The sequence below is a fragment of the Glandiceps talaboti genome, chromosome 15 (genome assembly GCF_964340395.1).
Source record: "Glandiceps talaboti chromosome 15, keGlaTala1.1, whole genome shotgun sequence".
In the NCBI taxonomy this organism is placed as follows: domain Eukaryota; kingdom Metazoa; phylum Hemichordata; class Enteropneusta; family Spengelidae; genus Glandiceps; species Glandiceps talaboti.
This window is the reverse complement of record NC_135563.1, coordinates 23,114,866-23,132,045: the sequence shown is the minus strand read 5'-3', so window position 1 is coordinate 23,132,045 and position 17,180 is coordinate 23,114,866. Positions and strand designations below refer to the sequence as shown.

At 34.5% G+C, this 17,180-nt stretch overlaps 1 protein-coding gene across 1 annotated transcript; it reads right to left on the bottom strand.

Moving 5' to 3' along the window:
• Positions 1–1,924: 1,924 nt before the first annotated feature.
• Positions 1,925–15,930, bottom strand: LOC144446505 (mitochondrial proton/calcium exchanger protein-like). Its single transcript, XM_078136278.1, has 14 exons — positions 15,800–15,930; positions 13,705–13,762; positions 11,901–12,369; positions 11,040–11,183; positions 9,710–9,850; positions 9,197–9,400; positions 8,303–8,422; positions 7,748–7,879; positions 7,250–7,408; positions 6,689–6,742; positions 5,702–5,923; positions 4,687–4,919; positions 4,239–4,380; positions 1,925–3,706 (listed from the first exon to the last, which is right to left on the bottom strand). Exons 1-14 carry the CDS (start codon positions 15,879–15,881, stop codon positions 3,560–3,562), a joined length of 2,307 nt encoding a protein of 768 aa, XP_077992404.1. The 5' UTR covers positions 15,882–15,930; the 3' UTR covers positions 1,925–3,559.
• Positions 15,931–17,180: the final 1,250 nt, after the last annotated feature.

Here is a 17,180-nt window from a genome sequence, read left to right as displayed (position 1 = left end):
TTCTATACAGAAATAATACATACGAACATGTGATAGCCACCTTGTCATTGTAATATTTTTGCATTGACGTGCATCTCTGAGTATATTTCTGGTTAACCTCAGCAATTTGAATTAAATTGTAGTTGTAAACGTTTCTACAGAGACAGGTCAGTCAGTCAGTCATTTCTGTTGGTGAAAAACAATGCAAGAATACGCAAGTAGTTGGAATAATGAATTATTTATTTCAGCCAAAACATCACTTCACGTGTTATAAAATAAAATCACATTAAATTTCTGTGCAAGGATGTATTTTATTGTTAAGCAAACACATACATATTACATGACTGCAAACAGCAGTCCTCACCTTGATACCTTTTGTGGTCTTTTATTCTTTTTGTAATTTTTCTAACCAGCTACTGACAGAAATATGGTTGCTTAGTCATACATAATAAAACATCTGGTTGTCAATATTAAAGCATTGCATAATGAGGTTATGCATATATATGTACTACACTGTACAATATCTTACCCACAACTCTCTCTGACCAGTATGCTTGGAGGTTCCTTATTTTATAACTTTTTCAATAATCCATACTTTTCAACATTTTAAGCATAGTAATTAAGTTTAATTAATATGTAGCAAAAGAACGCTTAGGAATCAAAAATAAAGTTATAAATTTTGTATAGAAATGAACTAACAACTAAATTAAGCATGTGCTGTGAATAAAACACTTTTCACTGCCAAAGTGTCAATAACTTGGGTAGTCAGTGTGTATGATGAGTTTTAGTATGTAAATTTCTTTTGTCATACCTATTCAAATAAATCTATATCTTTGGCAAAGTCATACAGTAACAGGTGCATATATTTTCCTTAGTTTCGTCGCAAATATTCTGCATGTCTTTCAAGAAAATCTTCTGACAAATTCCTAAAATTGCTACTCCTTCTACAATAAAGCACTGGTACCAGAACCAATGAAAATGGGTATTCAGAAACTCACCAGTGGCAATTCTACGCTTGCCAAATGGAAAAAATGTTTTTACAAAAACCTATACACTGGTGAGATTTGTCTGACTTCAAGGAGATGATGTCCAACACTACAAATCAGAGAGAGTTGTGGGTAAAATGTTGTACAGTGTACTATCATTGTGCCAAGTTTGAATGTTCATGTGCTATCATTGTGCCAAGTTTGAATGTTCATGTGCTATCATTGTGCCAAGTTTGAATGTTCATGTACTATCATTGTGCCAAGTTTGAATGTTCATGTACTATCATTGTGCCAAGTTTGAATGTTCATGTGCTATCATTGTGCCAAATTTGAATGTACAAGTAGTGTCATTTTGCCAAGTTTGAATGTTCATGTACTATCATTGTGCCAAGTTTGAATGTATGTTTCATTGCATTGCATTACATTTGTATGTACATGTACTATCATTGTGCCAACTTTGAATGATATTCAAGGATGCATTTCTGTCACACAGTCACTGATACAGACAGACATTGTTATACACCAAAACTTGTCACTTCTCTTTATATAATATCACAACATATTCAGAGAACACAATACATGAACCAACACAACGTCTAAATTATCTATTTACAAAACATATGTACACCATACTTTCCCTTCATACAACCAACATTTAATATACAATTCAAATCAAATTTGTATCATTTGTCCAGAATGATGACTGGCTTGGAGTTGAACATGGAAGCCATTATTGTTATCAAATCTAGTTATTTGCAGCATATTGATAGTTATATTTTCATACACTTAAGTATTCTTATTCACATATTAAATGAGCTGATATATCATTTTAAGATCAGCTGCAGTATTATTGTGTGAGTGGGAATACCAGTCAGATTGACTGTAAAGACAGTACATCACAGTAAAATGTATTATTTGGGTCAACCCCCACCCCCACCCCCACCACACACACACACACACTAAAGACTAAACACATCTGAAAAAAACGTTTACTTAATGCTAAAATGTCACTTTCTTTTTGTAAATTTTCTTTCTCTTATTTCCATTTTTTATAATTTGCAGGAAAACACTCTAACATACTGTACAATGGCCTTCGGTTTACTAAGATAGGGCACAAACTCAATGTATTGTTCTTTAATGTGATAGATTACACAAGAGGGTGATAGCAATTCCTCTGTTGTGCGATGCTAATTACCCTGTGATCAACATAGTGTAAACATTGGAAGCACTGAAACAGTACACTGCAAGTTCTCTGTGGACGCCTCCCTACTGGGACTATAATTAAACCAACATCCATTCAATACTTTATCACTGTTGTATTAACATGTTGCCTCAACAGTTTAAGTTTGTGTCTATCTTAGTAAACGGAAGGCTCAATTACCAGAGTAATAACAACCTAGCTGACCAAAATGTCTGACACTTTCAGATATATCGCTAGTTCTTCATGTACCTGTATATAATGTACTATAAATTTACGTGCAAGGACCCACCACCCCCGGCCATCAGATTTGTTATCATGAAATACAAAACTGGTCTGTAGTAAACATATATGTACAAAACATCGCCAACACACTCCAATAAAATTGCTGGGATTGAGCATATCATCACAATCCATCTGAAAATTTCAGTGAAAAAATTGTCACAAATTCATCAATATGATTTCTAATATTTTATAAATTATATTAATGGTATGAGGAACCCTAGGGTAGCTGCTAGACCTCAGGCTTTCTTCTGAAAGGTGCAATCGAGCTCTAGGGTGAACGCTATAGCCCTCACTAGCAACCTTTGGTCGCCTTCACAGTGAGCACAATAGCCCGAGGGGTCTAGCAGCAAGACTAGATGAACTCAGACTCAACAGTTAGCAATATACCTAAATATATAGCTAGGCATACAGAGAATTCAGTTGGTAATCAGCAAGGCACTTCGTAGTTTTGCTGGAATCACCGTTAGTTAAGTTACAAATTTAACTCTTCGGTCTGAAAGAAACCATTTCCTGTAGGGGTTGTACACATATCTATATTATCTCCTTGGCCAACATATTTTGGTAAGCTTTGATGACATTTTTCATTTTCAGGATAAAATGGATAATCATTTAACAGGATAAATGGATAACAATTGGGCATTTAATTTTTTTTAATCAAAACCCATGCACCATGAAGCAGCCACCCCTCTAAAAGTGATTTGAAGAAAGTTTATATAAACATTGACAGGAGAGCTGCCAGATTCAATGATAAAATTAGTTTAAAAACAGACTAAATATCTTGTTAATTACCAAATAAAGTCTCTGTGTGGGGAGCAATTTATCTGGCCAATAAGTTTTACTAAATAAGCATCCGGTTTCTGGTGACACTCCTGTTAAATGGTTGGCAACTTTGATGCAAGTGTTGAGTTCATTGCAATGAGTTTCTACATGGTAGAGTATTTTCAAAGTATCTCTATAAATTTCACCAATTTAAAATAGTGCAGTTCAGTATATTATCTGATATGCACACACAATGTATAAATACACATTCAATCCAGAACTCATTGTGGTGCTGTTTTACTGGTTATTGCCAGTTATAATCTGATTAAACTAAAGTCATTTCGGTTTTAATTTAGAGTCTGTTTTCAATTTCTTGTTCTCTCTTCTCTATATCTTTTTCCAGGCTTTCAATGTTCTCTTCTTTACTGATGAGGTCCATGATTTCACCAATCTGTTTGGTGCTTAGTTCAATCTCTTCCTTGGCAATCACTTCAATAGCCTGTGTAGAAAACAGTCCAATAAAACAATATTTAATATTGCCTTAAGAGAAACACAACAAACTAAAGACTAATGTTAGATAACCCTCACATGATAGGGTATCTGAGAAAAAGACAAATACTGACGACATTGACAATAAACTGATAATTACAGCACACTATGCAAATATCACTTCCAGTGTATACACCTACAGTAAGTTCACCTTGAAGGACTCCTTTCTAAGGACTACATTACTACTAAATAGATAGTTATATCTACTTGTCTGAGAAATTATTCTGATGTAACTACATAACTGGTTTTCTGATAGAATATGCTTTGCAAAGGACAATATAAATCATTGGCCATATCTTATCTAATGACAAATCAAAATAAAGTTCATGCACACCATGTTTCATTTCACCCTTGTGCAAAGTTTTAATGACATTACATAATGGCGGGTACACAGCAGATTTACTACAAAACAGTGAGAACTCAGTCAATAAGTCCACTCCAGGTTGTAGCCTTGGCAACTGAAAACACTGATCATATGTTACCTTGACGACATCTTCTAATCTGATTATACCATCATGATCTTCATCTAAGACATCAGCAATTCGTCGAATTTTAGCATCATCAGGAACACTTTCCAATTTCTTCATTGCTTCAACCAATTCATCGACTCTGATGATACCTTCCCTGTTAAAAAATATGAATTTATCACATAAAGTAAGAAAATCATATAAATTCAATTAATATGCAAATGGTACATTCTGCGTCCATATTGGATTCTAAATAGTTCATTATAATATAATGCTGACTTCTATTTCACAAATATGTATGGTGAACCCTGATTATTTTCTTGATCATAACCAAGAGGTTTCTTTGATAAAGTATCCAGAACAGAAACATTGTATGACTGTTTTTTACTATAAAGGTACACAATATGTTGACCACAATGTAGCACAACAAAAATTTCAGGCAAACTAGGAAGTAGACACATACTGTTTTTCATCAACTCTTTCCTGCACTTCTTCTTTGATAGTTCCTTCTGCCTTTTCCAGTTTCTCTTTGTCTACTTTCATTTCTTTCTGCATTATTTTCTTTTCTTCTTCCAATTCAGAGACAATATTGTTGATTCTGAATATCATTTTGTTGACCCGTTTGCCAAGTCTCTTGCTAGCCTTAGATTCGATTATCTCTGTTTCCATGGCAACTTCCTTTAGATCTTCAATATCCTGAGTAAAAAAAAGATGGAAAAGTAAATCCTGTTGTTTTATTACAGTCTATATAATAACTGAGATACTATGTCCCAGGTACCATAAAGGGCTATGTTTCAATCCCGGTTCATTGTATTTGGATTACATGGAATCATACATTTATTGTGGCCAAACTTTTTCTATAGTTCTTCCAAACAATAGTATATCACACCTAGATTATAATCCTCCTCCTAAGTGGGCCTTTTACACAATTTCAGACCTAGATTATAATCCTCCTCCTAAGTGGGCCTTTCACACAATATCACACCTAGATTTTAATCCTGGGTTTTCAAGGAGTATGTTGCAGTTGACATGACAAGTTAGAGGTGATACATAAACTCAAAGTGGTTTGGTATCCAAGACTGGCATATCAACATTTTTTAGTACTGTCAAAATTATGTCATTTTAATAACTAAATAAGGGTATATTTGAATATGAGGTGAGACATACAATGGTCATTCTAGTATACACATATTATGAATGTCACTGTACATAAATGAAACCCATAGAAACAAGGAGGTGAAGAAAAGTGTGGAATCAAACTTGTGGCTAACAAAAAAATAGAAATATCTGCATAAGAGTACGTAGCCTTGTGGTACAATCCCCATCATTATTTCTATCTAAGACTACAAGAATCATCATAGTTGGCACTTCTGTTAAACCCAAACTAAACAATAACCTATAGATAGTATTCAGATGTTTGTTATGAGTGACAGGAGTATACACAATAAGAAATCTTTTGGTCTAAACATGTGACTCACTTCTTGATATTCTTCAATGTCTTCCTTCAATTCATCAAGTTCGTCCTTTTCTTTGGCCAGTGTTTCTTTTTTCTCTGACAAACTGGTAACAGCTTCACTGATAATTTGGATGTCTTCTTTGGTGCATGTCACATCTTCTGTGTAATCAATGTCTTTAGCTTTCTCTTCTATTTCAGCAGCTTTGGTAAAGATGTCATACTTGAATACCATGGGAGCCTCTCCCTGAAAACAAATAACATCTCAGTTCAGAACATTGATTACATTTGACAAGAATTTGTAAACTTTTCTCTGTTACTCTAATTTGGAATCTCTCTATGTCAAAAGCGATCAAAAAATCTAAAAAAAACTATGAATTATTATGATGTACGTTTGCCAGCTTGTACTTTCCTTTGCTCTATATATACTTCTTACTAAACACGAGTGACTTTCAACCAGATTGTTGTATATTTTCTGTTGAAATTTATGGTTTTCAGGAACTACCAGTACATTGACTTTGGGAACCATTTCCGCAATTTGTACCAATAATAGCAATTTTGATTTAAATACTGTAAAAAAAGTATGATTAAAAAGCCATATTTCAATCCCACGTCACCACAGTAGTGTTATCTTTAATAGGATTACATAGTATCATACTTTTGTTCTGGACCAACTTTTTTCTATAACTCTGCCTGACAACCAGTTTTCACAACTAGATTTCAATCCTAACCTGAAGTGAGTCTTTACGTGAACATGATTAAAATCATTCATTTTGATGTTGGAATTAAATGTTCTGTATTCTGATTCTTTCATCTTAAAGTGTAGAATTCTTTCTCTGAATGTGGTATTATGCGTCCACAGTGGCATACAATACTTGAACACACACACATCACAACAAATATTTTGTAGCATTTCTTCCACTCTGCCGGAGAAAAATAAAATTACTTTTGTTTGATAGGTTGCTGAGCCTAAAGAACACGTTGTGAAAAAGAAATGTTGAAATTCACTTACTAAATTATCAACATCAATTGCTGCTTCCTTTGCTGCTGTCAATAATTCTTCTTGCTGAACATCAAAGAAAATGATGGAAAATTATGAGTTGAGTTCACAGGTAGAATTTGTCTTTTTTGCATAAATACAAGTCTTTAATTGTGTTTTCTGTGTTTCACAATTAATCTAGTATGTGTTTCTTCGAGAAAAATGTTAGAGAAGTCTTTAGCGTTATTCTTGTAGTCTTCAAAAATCAGTTTTGATAACAATGATGTACTGTATCCACACACTTGGCATGCACAAATGAGTGTGATACAATACATTTATTATCATATGATCCTTTGTATACTGATAAGCTGTAAACCTATTCCATCATAGATTTAACAGTATTTCAAAAACTGACACAGGTACACATTTCTTCTCCAGATAGAATGAATGCCAGACAGGTTCTGAAGTGGATGCTAACTTTAGTCCAGATGGAAGCAAACGCAGGATAAATTTTGTAATAGTTATAACTTAATAAACTGATAGAATATTATAATAATAATAACTAACCATGTCACATAACACTCTGTTACTTACCATTTTCTTCTTCTTCATGTCCTCCTCTTCTTTCTGTTTCTGTCGTTCAGCTCTTTCCCTAGCGATAGCTTCTTCTTCCATCTTTATGACCTTGACCTTAGTTGCATGGTCAACCTTTTCTCCTTCTACCTCAGCAATCTTGATTTTGGCTTCTTCGGTCTAAAGAGACATAGTAACAAAAAGAAATGAAATACTTTCTATAACTTGGTGACCTGATCTACTAATATTTCAAAACATACATCCATGACATTTCATAGGTCTTTTCTTTATATCCAAAGCTATCAATGATCAAAACCCAACCTACATTTATGACCTGTAATATACTTTCACAGGAAAACAAAAATACTTGACCTTCATTCAAGTAATAAGAGTCTAGTTTTCAACAAATTCAAAAGTTTAAAGGGGTGAAAAAGTAGGCAGATGAGTGTGTGTGTGTGTGTGTGGGGGGGGGGGAGATACCCCATCATGACATGCCTCACAGACTATGTAAACACTTACCATACTTTCTGGTAGAGTTGTAAGTGTCTCTTTCAATTGCTCCTGTGCTGATAGAGTTTCTGGCAAGTACAGCGTTCTTGAAAGCAACAGTAAAGATGAGGGTATCTGTTCATTCAAGTGTAGTTCTAACCACTAGAAGAGAAACACAAAAAACATGCTATTAACTAACATGAGACAAGAGCCATAATATTTGACTGCAAGATTTGTCATTGTGTACATTCCTTCCACAATTCCTTACAAACTGATGTTAGAGGTTAACAAGACTGTTGCTGACGACAACTAATCTTTCAGTTGACCAAAAAACATGTTGACAGACAGTAAGTACAAGTGAAGAATAACCTTCTAGGAAATTAATCAATCTGAGTAAAATATATTGAAATGCAGATGGTAGATACCAAATATTTATTGTTTCCTGCAAGTACAGGAATAAAATTGAAATAAAACTCACGCAAACATCTTTGGCATATTTATTTAAAGTAGCAGTATAAATTGTACTATCGGTACCCATGTACATACACTATAGTATGTCTTTTTGAAGTGAATGAATTCCTTTACCTGTTCTAGTTGTGATTTCAGCCTTTGGATGGGTACACCCAGGGCTCTCATACCACGTGCCTGGCATGCTGACTGTAACTCTGGTACAGATAAGTTATCAATTCCTTCCTGTTGTATCAACTAAGCAACACAGATGATAGAAAATAGTCAATGTATGAAGGTCAGACTGAACTAGTATCATGTACACTATCAATTATGTAACATAACAGTGCAAAGTGGAAAGACATGTCATTCCTTCTGGCAAAGAAAAGAATTCTAACATGATTCCTATGGTGGACAGACATACAGACTAACCAGATAAGACACTTTATTCCATCCCACCCATCTTGAGCTTAAAATGACAAAGCATACTAAATTCATGAGTTAGTTGGACTAACACACGACTCTTAATGATAGCAGATTCCCTCATCCTATATGTAATTACAATTTACATAACCATTTTCAAACTTTAACTGACAAAGCTAAGATTATTGAAATATCAGTAATATTAATCTGAGACAGAAGACAGACCAGTATACAACACAACTGTACATTTTATTAGCTCTTCTTTATATGCATATAAACTATACTTTGCTAAACTTTGTCACAGAAATGTTTTCTGCAGGTTAGGTTTCTATTACAAATTGAGTTTTGTACTAATATCTTCACAAAAAAGTGATTAAATTCACACATTTATTATGAGAAGAAGATTTAACACATCAATTTTTCAATGTTCCATATTTGGATTCCAAGGAAAACTCTGAAGGTTTCATTCAAAAATTGCCTAGCGTGGCATGTATTCTTTTCAATATTACATTGGGATGTAATCCTAGTGTAAAACAGCATGTATTTCATGACATGGTTTGAGTATGAGTTTATTCCCCTTTAAGAAAATTGTACGACCAACAAACTCACCTTATCATCAGCATGTAGTGATCGTAGTTTCATACGTAGCTGGAATCTCAGGAAGTTGTTTGTTCCAATAGGTTGCAGTAATAGTAGTTTGCATAGAGCAACTAACTGGGCTCTTGATAGATTGTCTAAAGTTAGTTCATCCTCAAAAAGTTTAGAAAACCGTAAAATGTCTTCATTTGTAGCTTGTACACCGGATGCACGTATCTGTGATAAATATGAACAATGTGTCAGAAAGTGATGACTCTCTTCAGATAAGGATTATTAAAATATATGAGACACAAACAGTTGTCTGCCAGAACTGTAGGAAAAGTTGGTCCAGAACAAAAGAATGATCCCATGTAAATCATTTCAGCTCCATTGCTAAGATAGTAATGTGAGAACCTAGGATTGAAACCCTGGCCTTTACAATTCATTGCTAGCATCACAATTCTTGTTTATTCAGTATTTAGTTATATTTTTAGTGCAAATTCAATCGATTCAATATTTTTTCTGTTAGAGAGTCACTTCACTTACTTTGTCAATAAATGATGCAAACTCATGGGCACTCTTTGCTGTTTTATCCTTCTTCTTCTGGACAGCGGATTCTTCTATCGTATCTTGTAAGAATTTGGCCATCTCTAATTTTACTTTCAACTCTTTTTTGAGTTTCTCTTTCTATTGTAAGAAGCAAAAAGAAATCAGAAATCAAATTGTAAAATTAACTTTTTATGAAAACTGATCTAAGAATTTCTTACACGTTGGCTCTATCTGAATTCATGATTTCAAGCAAAGAATTGACACTTTTATTAGCTTTCTGTGTACAAATTTTATTCATGTACAATCATGAAAATGATTTTATTCTTTTGTGTATCTTGGTATTATATTGTTTTCAGCACAATGTAGTTATACATATAATGTATATGATCAGCAAAGCAATAGACATTAACAGGTGAGAAGTTCCTTTGTTGCTATTTTTTAAACCATTCAACATTTCTGTTGGTGTCTGTGAGGACAAATTCTGTGAGGAGTAAGTTTTGACAAGGTTCAAGAACACTGGGTCTGTCACATGTTGTGTATCATGACTAATTTTTGAACTCACATCAAATAAAAGAGACTTAGACATTTAGTGATAGATGTTTGAATTGAAATTCATCAAATTATTGGCCCAGGCTTTAGTTAGTATGAAATAGTTATCAATTGCAAAGCTGGGCCCAGTCTACTTTAGGTTTGTCAACAAGTTTTTTGGAGAATGACTGAGAAAAGAGCATTGTGTCACTTGCCAAATATTGAAAGACTGACCACAGCATTCAACCAAGAGTTCAATTCACAAGTACGATGGCTGGTACTGCAGCACCATAACCATTAGTATTCTAAATCTACTACAATACAATGTACATACTAACCCTGGTACTGCAGCACCATAACCATTAGTATTCTAAATATACTACAATACAATGTACATACTAACCCTGGTACTGCAGCACCATAACCATTAGTATTCTAAATATACTACAATACAATGTACATACTAACCCTGGTACTGCAGCACCATAACCATTAGTATTCTAAATCTACTACAATACAATGTACATACTAACCCTGGTACTGCAGCACCATAACCATTAGTATTCTAAATATACTACAATACAATGTACATATTAATCCTGGTACTGCAGCACCATAACCATTAGTATTCTAAATATACTACAATACAATGTACATGTTAACCCTGGTACTGCAGCACCATAACCATTATTAGTATTCTAAATATACTACAATACAATGTACATATTAACCCTGGTACTGCAGCACCATAACCATTATTAGTATTCTAAATCTACTACAATACTATGTACATACTAACCCTTTTAGTAGCATCTTGAAAAGTACTGGGGAGCATATTGGGAAACAACATCAACGCTACTGGCAGTAAAAACTCCATGAATGGGATTATAATGAAGACAGAAAATGGCACTAATCTGAACAAATCTGATGTAGTACGGATTAACTGAAAAAAAAAACATAAATAAAAAAGACATGTGATGACCATCATAGAAAGAATGTATGTTTGGTTTATATAATACATGTTGACCACTGTTAATGAGAAATACAGAGTTTGGAAAAGAAATATCTGTAAAGAGAAATACAAGTGCAGAAAATGCATGAGAACATGCTTATCCGTGGCAATGACCTCCACTGAACATGGTGCAAGGGAAACTATCAACTCAATGTTCATCAAGAATCACACATAATGCAAGTAACAGGAAGTGATGTAAAATCATGAAAATTTTTTCCAATGTTGAACCAAACATTTAAATGCCTATCTTTTGCAGTGGTATTCCCCTTTTATAAGCAACATCTAAGAGACATAAACTTCACTGAAAATATCACAAAACTAGATCTGTGTACATAAAAAGATTGCAACATTGTGTAGGGTGATTATAGACAGTAAGTGTCAAGCTATAGTAGTTCACGACATACCCATACTAACATACATGCATTATGTACGGGTACTAAGCTCTGAGATCTCACCATCTTCAGAGATGTGTCAAGACATGTGCAGTGTAGTTTGTGTGTGGATTGTTATTATGGAATGAGATGATCAACACCCATTTCACAGCAGAACCATCACAAATATTCTAAAAGTTTTGTAATATGAAGAGAAATTTCATCACATGTTATTCTTATATTTCACTCTAAAGAATCTATTTCTTAGATAACTTACCTGTCGCCTCTCTCGTCTGGTCAAGGAGTCCCCCTGAAGGATATGCCATAGATGACGACAGGACACTTTGATATCCAATCCTAATAATCGGAAACCATGGTAATAGTGTTTTACTTCAGCAACAAATCGTTGCCATAGTGATTTCTTGGGTAGAGCAACTGTTGTACCCTTTTCCTCTGATTTCACAGTAACTTCTTGCTTTTCTTTTTTCTTTTTCAAATTTTTGACAGTACTCTCAACTTTGGAGTCGGGTGCAAGGCCATCCTTTAGATGGAGTGATGAAGTATGAAAAGTTCTTGATATACTAAAACTATGACTATTTGCATAGTTGTGTGCAAGGTTCTTGTACTGTAGATTGACAGATAGTAATGATTGTGAGTTACAGTGACTTTTCTCTGTTATAAGACTTATTGCAGGAATGTGTGTCTTCAAGTCCCAACGTCTTTGCCAAGAAAGTGTGGAATTTAATCTGTGAAACAACAATAAGAACACAATGTCAACTACTAGTAAGAGTTGTCACCTGAACTAGTTAGAGACATACAAAATAAAGTTCTTTCCCTTCTCTACCAAGTAGCAAGTTCAACCCCTGTATACAGAGAAGCAAATTGAACTTCAACAGACTCAAAGTTCCACCTTAACACTTGCAGAGTTGCAAGATCAACCCCTGTATACAGAGAAGACACTCAAAGTTTCAGAGTTGCAAGATCAACCACTGTAATACCTTGAAAACAACACACATGCAATAACATTTCTAAGTGAAAAATATCCTCTCTATCATTTTCACATGCATAGGAAAAAGTTGCATTCTGTAAAAAGTCATTTTTTCATCTCAATTTAGATTTTCTGACTCAACTTTCCACCAATTTTATCATGACTAAATGTTTAACATAACCTTAAGAACCACAGATTATCAAATGTTTATACAGAAAGGTATTACACTCAGATTACGTAAGGTTAGACTGGTCTACCTTTGAACCCAATTCCCCTTCAAGGTCATACTGACCCAATTTTCAGAACTGTATGACAACTGTATTTTCTTGAACTGCAATATTCCCTACATATTCTCCCCCTCCCTTCACTACAGGATGTGAATTTTTCCTTCAATTACTTCTTTTGAAATTTTCTTACACCATGTTTTTCACTCTTCACTACTGTATAAGATTTTCTACCTTTTTAGAGCACTTGCCTTTCTTGTATAATAGGCATCTGTTTATATGATAATCCTTTTTTTAAATAGATATTTACAGTTTTCTACAGATACAGATATTTTAAATACTACTACATTGTTTCATAGAATAGGATGTGTATTCATTTTAAATCATGTACAGTGCAATGAAACTGTTGCATCATACACTGATATCAATTGAAATCAAAATCGTAATATAAAATTATGAATGGGAGTAATTTAATAGAATGCCCAGTTGTGACAAAAAGTTACTGAATAAAAAATCTGTTGTCATAAATTGGTTGAAAAGTAGTCAACATAGAAATATAACTTGTGTAAATTAGTATCTGAAACTGACCAGTATATATATAGGTGTTGAGAAATGAAGTCAAGCTGTGAAAAAAGTTACACAAAATATTGTTCATAAAATTTCTTAGCAGGAAGTAGTTACCTGGGTAGAAATGAATATGTAGGATACTTCAGACTGAAATAGTGAAGACTCATCATTGTGGACGTCTTGTTTCACTGATTGCTGCCACATAAAGTGTTAGCACTAATGAAATACCCACAAACTTTCAGTCTTTGAGTGCTTATGTATCTGCTGAAATTGATGCCCAATTATATGCATATTGAGCTTACCTGTATGTCTTGCCAAGTGTACTTGTGTGTCTTTGACATCCTTTATGCAGGTAATTACCTAGAACATAGAAAAGAAGGTCATTCAAATCGATTAGAAATACATCACACCAATGTCATAAAGGTTATTGGGTACATTATTATTACTATTATCACCTTGATGTAACTGCATAATAAAATATATTGTCAGTTTCCTACCTTTGCAATATTTACTCATTATGTACAATGTAGCATCATAATTACAGTTACACTGATACTGACAATTCATTGAGCTAAAATTACAAACACTGGTTGATACTTACTTACAAACTTGAATACTAGGTGGTATGACCAGCTAACGATGTATCTCGACAGCACAGTGGACAGGCTAATATGGCCTGTGTGAGTATCATACACATATGCATGACAATGGTTTTGTTTCATTCAAGTTTGTTCTTGCAGCAAAATCTCTGATCTTCAGAGATAATAAATACAATAACACAGTAAAACAGAAGCAATGTAAAACTAATAAATATGTGACACTATTCTTACAATCAGTGAATTACTTTCAAATATAGATAGTACACAGCCAGTATTAAAGTTGTATTACACCCTACAAAACAAATTGATGGATCTCTGCCTTGTATTTGCTGTTAACATTTTACAGTGGTATCGATGGTACGATAAATTACTATATGTGACATCCACAGCAGGTGTAATCAAATGATATGTATTCACACCCGGAGTTAATACTTAAAATTTACATTGACAAGTACAACTGGCCACGGCCTAAATATGCAGTATGTCTATATAGACTGCAACGAAATATTTCTGAGCTCGTTCATGTGCTGTTTTTTATCACATTTTCTTGGCAAAAACTTAACAAACCAATTTCTAATAGTAACTTTGTACATGTGACTGTAATACATTTCAGATTGTGAATACCCCTGAAAGGTAATAACCATCTTGTTTATACTTCTTATAAATATGGGATGGTATTGATAGATGAATTAACAGCACAATGTTCCAAACTTTGATTAGAAAGGCTTTCCTGTTCATGACCCTAGTTCAAATATTAATTACATTGTACCCAAATATTCCAGTATGAGAGAACTTTAAGTTACTGTTGACAACAATATACACAACAATGGTACATGCTTTCATAAATTACATTACAGAGTGAGAGCACCGGAAAGTCGTCATGGCTAAATTAAAGCAGGGTAGATGGGGTAACAATGAATAACTTATTCAGCCTTCTGTCAACTAAACAAATCAGTGAAATACTACAATGACATATCGGATCCTCAATGTTGACCTTGAAGTTGATAGTTATGTCATCACTTAATATCACAATGAGAACCCATAATTGTAATGTATTGTAAAATTATATTTTTCCCTTCAAACTGCAGCCTTCAATTTAGTTCAAACACGTACAAGTTGTAACATATAACTTATAAGAATTAAAAATTCGTGAACACGGGAAACGATTGAATGGCACGCAACCCTCAAGCCGTTATATAAATACTGGTCTGTACTTTGGCATGATATAATCACTGGATTACATCACTTTTCACATCACAATACAGTACAGTATAAACGTGTGGCTCGACGTAAATTTACAAAGGTCAAGTCCTGTTACATGGTGGCTTCTCCACTGAGAATTCCTGGCACTGCCACACGGGTTCATTTTGTACATTGATTCTAGGATAAACAATATCGGCGTGGTTGGAATATGTATATACAATATTGTGTCACTTGCTTTTATAAAATTGCACAAGATCATCGTGTTTTACATTCATTCCCGGTAGTACTATAGTAGTGTACTACATCATGCTAGAATATCACAGTCACTAGGTGATTACTCCGGAATATACAGAGCAATCACCGGCAACGGTATCTTGTGATTAATTATCTATATATCGTATATACCTAATAACGTCATTATTTTGTATCATGATCATCCTAGACTAGAATATCACCCGACCATCCTGGAAATGGAATAGAATATTAGCTCACAAGTGACTGTGTAGAATATTTAGAAACATGAGAAATGCGACTATGCCGGTTGATTTTGGTGTCCGAGCCAGTCGAGTCGATGTCATTTGCTATAACTCCTCACCTGTATGTATATATGACCGTAACATATTCTTTTTGGTCAACGAACAACAGTTAACACACTGGCGACGTAATATTAATGACATTTTGCTTGGAGATCCCGACGACCATTGGCATTGGCGACCTTGCGCTGCTTTTTTCCATTTGTGGTGTCCTCACGCGATCTGAGCATGAACCTTCCAGGGTGCGCAAGCGCAGATTGAAAGATTACGCCGGCTGCGATACATTATGTGATAGACGGATGCATTGGAAAAGGCCATGATAGAGTTCTGCCTGGATCTTCCAACATTATGAGAAACTGTAAGCGAAAGCTGAAATAAATTCTAAAATACTTTTAGATAAACTCCACATGTACATGTATGAAATTAGTAAAGTTCACAGTGCTTGATTCATTTCACACAAAACGATAGAGGGCGCATTTTATTATGCACGTACCGTATTTTCAGGATTTTACATAACATCCCGTATTGTTTTTTTTATCATGCTTCCTTTGCCAAACCTGCTGGGGGGTTATGCCCTCAGCGGCAAGAGGCTGGGTAATCGATACTAAACCTATGAACAAGCGAGCAAGTCATCGCAAGGGAGGTGGAGTAAACATGACTATAGTCTAATCATTATTCTGATGGCTAGTGGAGGTAGTTCCATGATCTGGCAAAAGGCTGCGGCTCAGTTCCGTTTTAGTCCCCCGAAAGGCTAGGAACTCAGTCCGTCCGTCCGTGCGTGCGTCCGTCTGTAACACGCCATTTCTCAGACCTGCAATATCCAATTTCATTCAAATCTGATGAGGCATATCACATAGACATATGCACGTCACTTTAATTTGTTTGGTTTTTCTTTTTATATTTGCAAATTTGACTGAATGCGGTACTGCATATAACTCAAAAACTTGTAATACAAAGATCCTCAATTCAAGTGTCTAACCCATAACTCTTGAGACTTTAACCTATGACCTTGACCTCCAGGGTCGATTTTCAAAAATCAAGCCAATTCCCGCCTATCACAGACATGTTTTAGTATTCACATATAGCCAATTTCTTTTAATTCATGTTTACCATTAAGAAAAGAACGATACACAAACAGTATTTTGGTGCTCATATCACTTTTAGTGAAAGTCAGCCATATTTGTATTTGTAGCATGCAATGTTCCCATGGGTGTACCATCTCGTATGTCTATATCAGTATATGTCTAGAGACATTATTAAAGTTTTAGCGTCCTTTGTATCATTTTCCAGGACGTTCATATTATGCGTGACCTATTGTTATCTTAGGACGCACATTTTCTATGCATGATTGCAATTCAATTAGTATAAAGCCGGGCTGTAACGCAAAGATCAAAGCGTGGGAGATTCAAGACTTGGTTTTTGACGTGGGAGCTGTGAACGTCT

What these genes read in the sequence shown, in the direction of transcription:
- LOC144446505 (XM_078136278.1), bottom strand. Translation starts at nt 15,881, where the DNA reads ATGTCATTAATATTACGTCGCCAGTGTGTTAACTGTTGTTCGTTGACC. An exon ending in ACATTGAAGAATATCAAGAA is followed by an intron (nt 4,920 to 5,701) that starts GTGAGTCACATG and finishes TTTTTTACTCAG; the next exon opens with GATATTGAAGATCTAAAGGA. An exon ending in GAAAGAGTTGATGAAAAACA is followed by an intron (nt 4,381 to 4,686) that starts GTATGTGTCTAC and finishes ATTTTTTAACAG; the next exon opens with GGAAGGTATCATCAGAGTCG.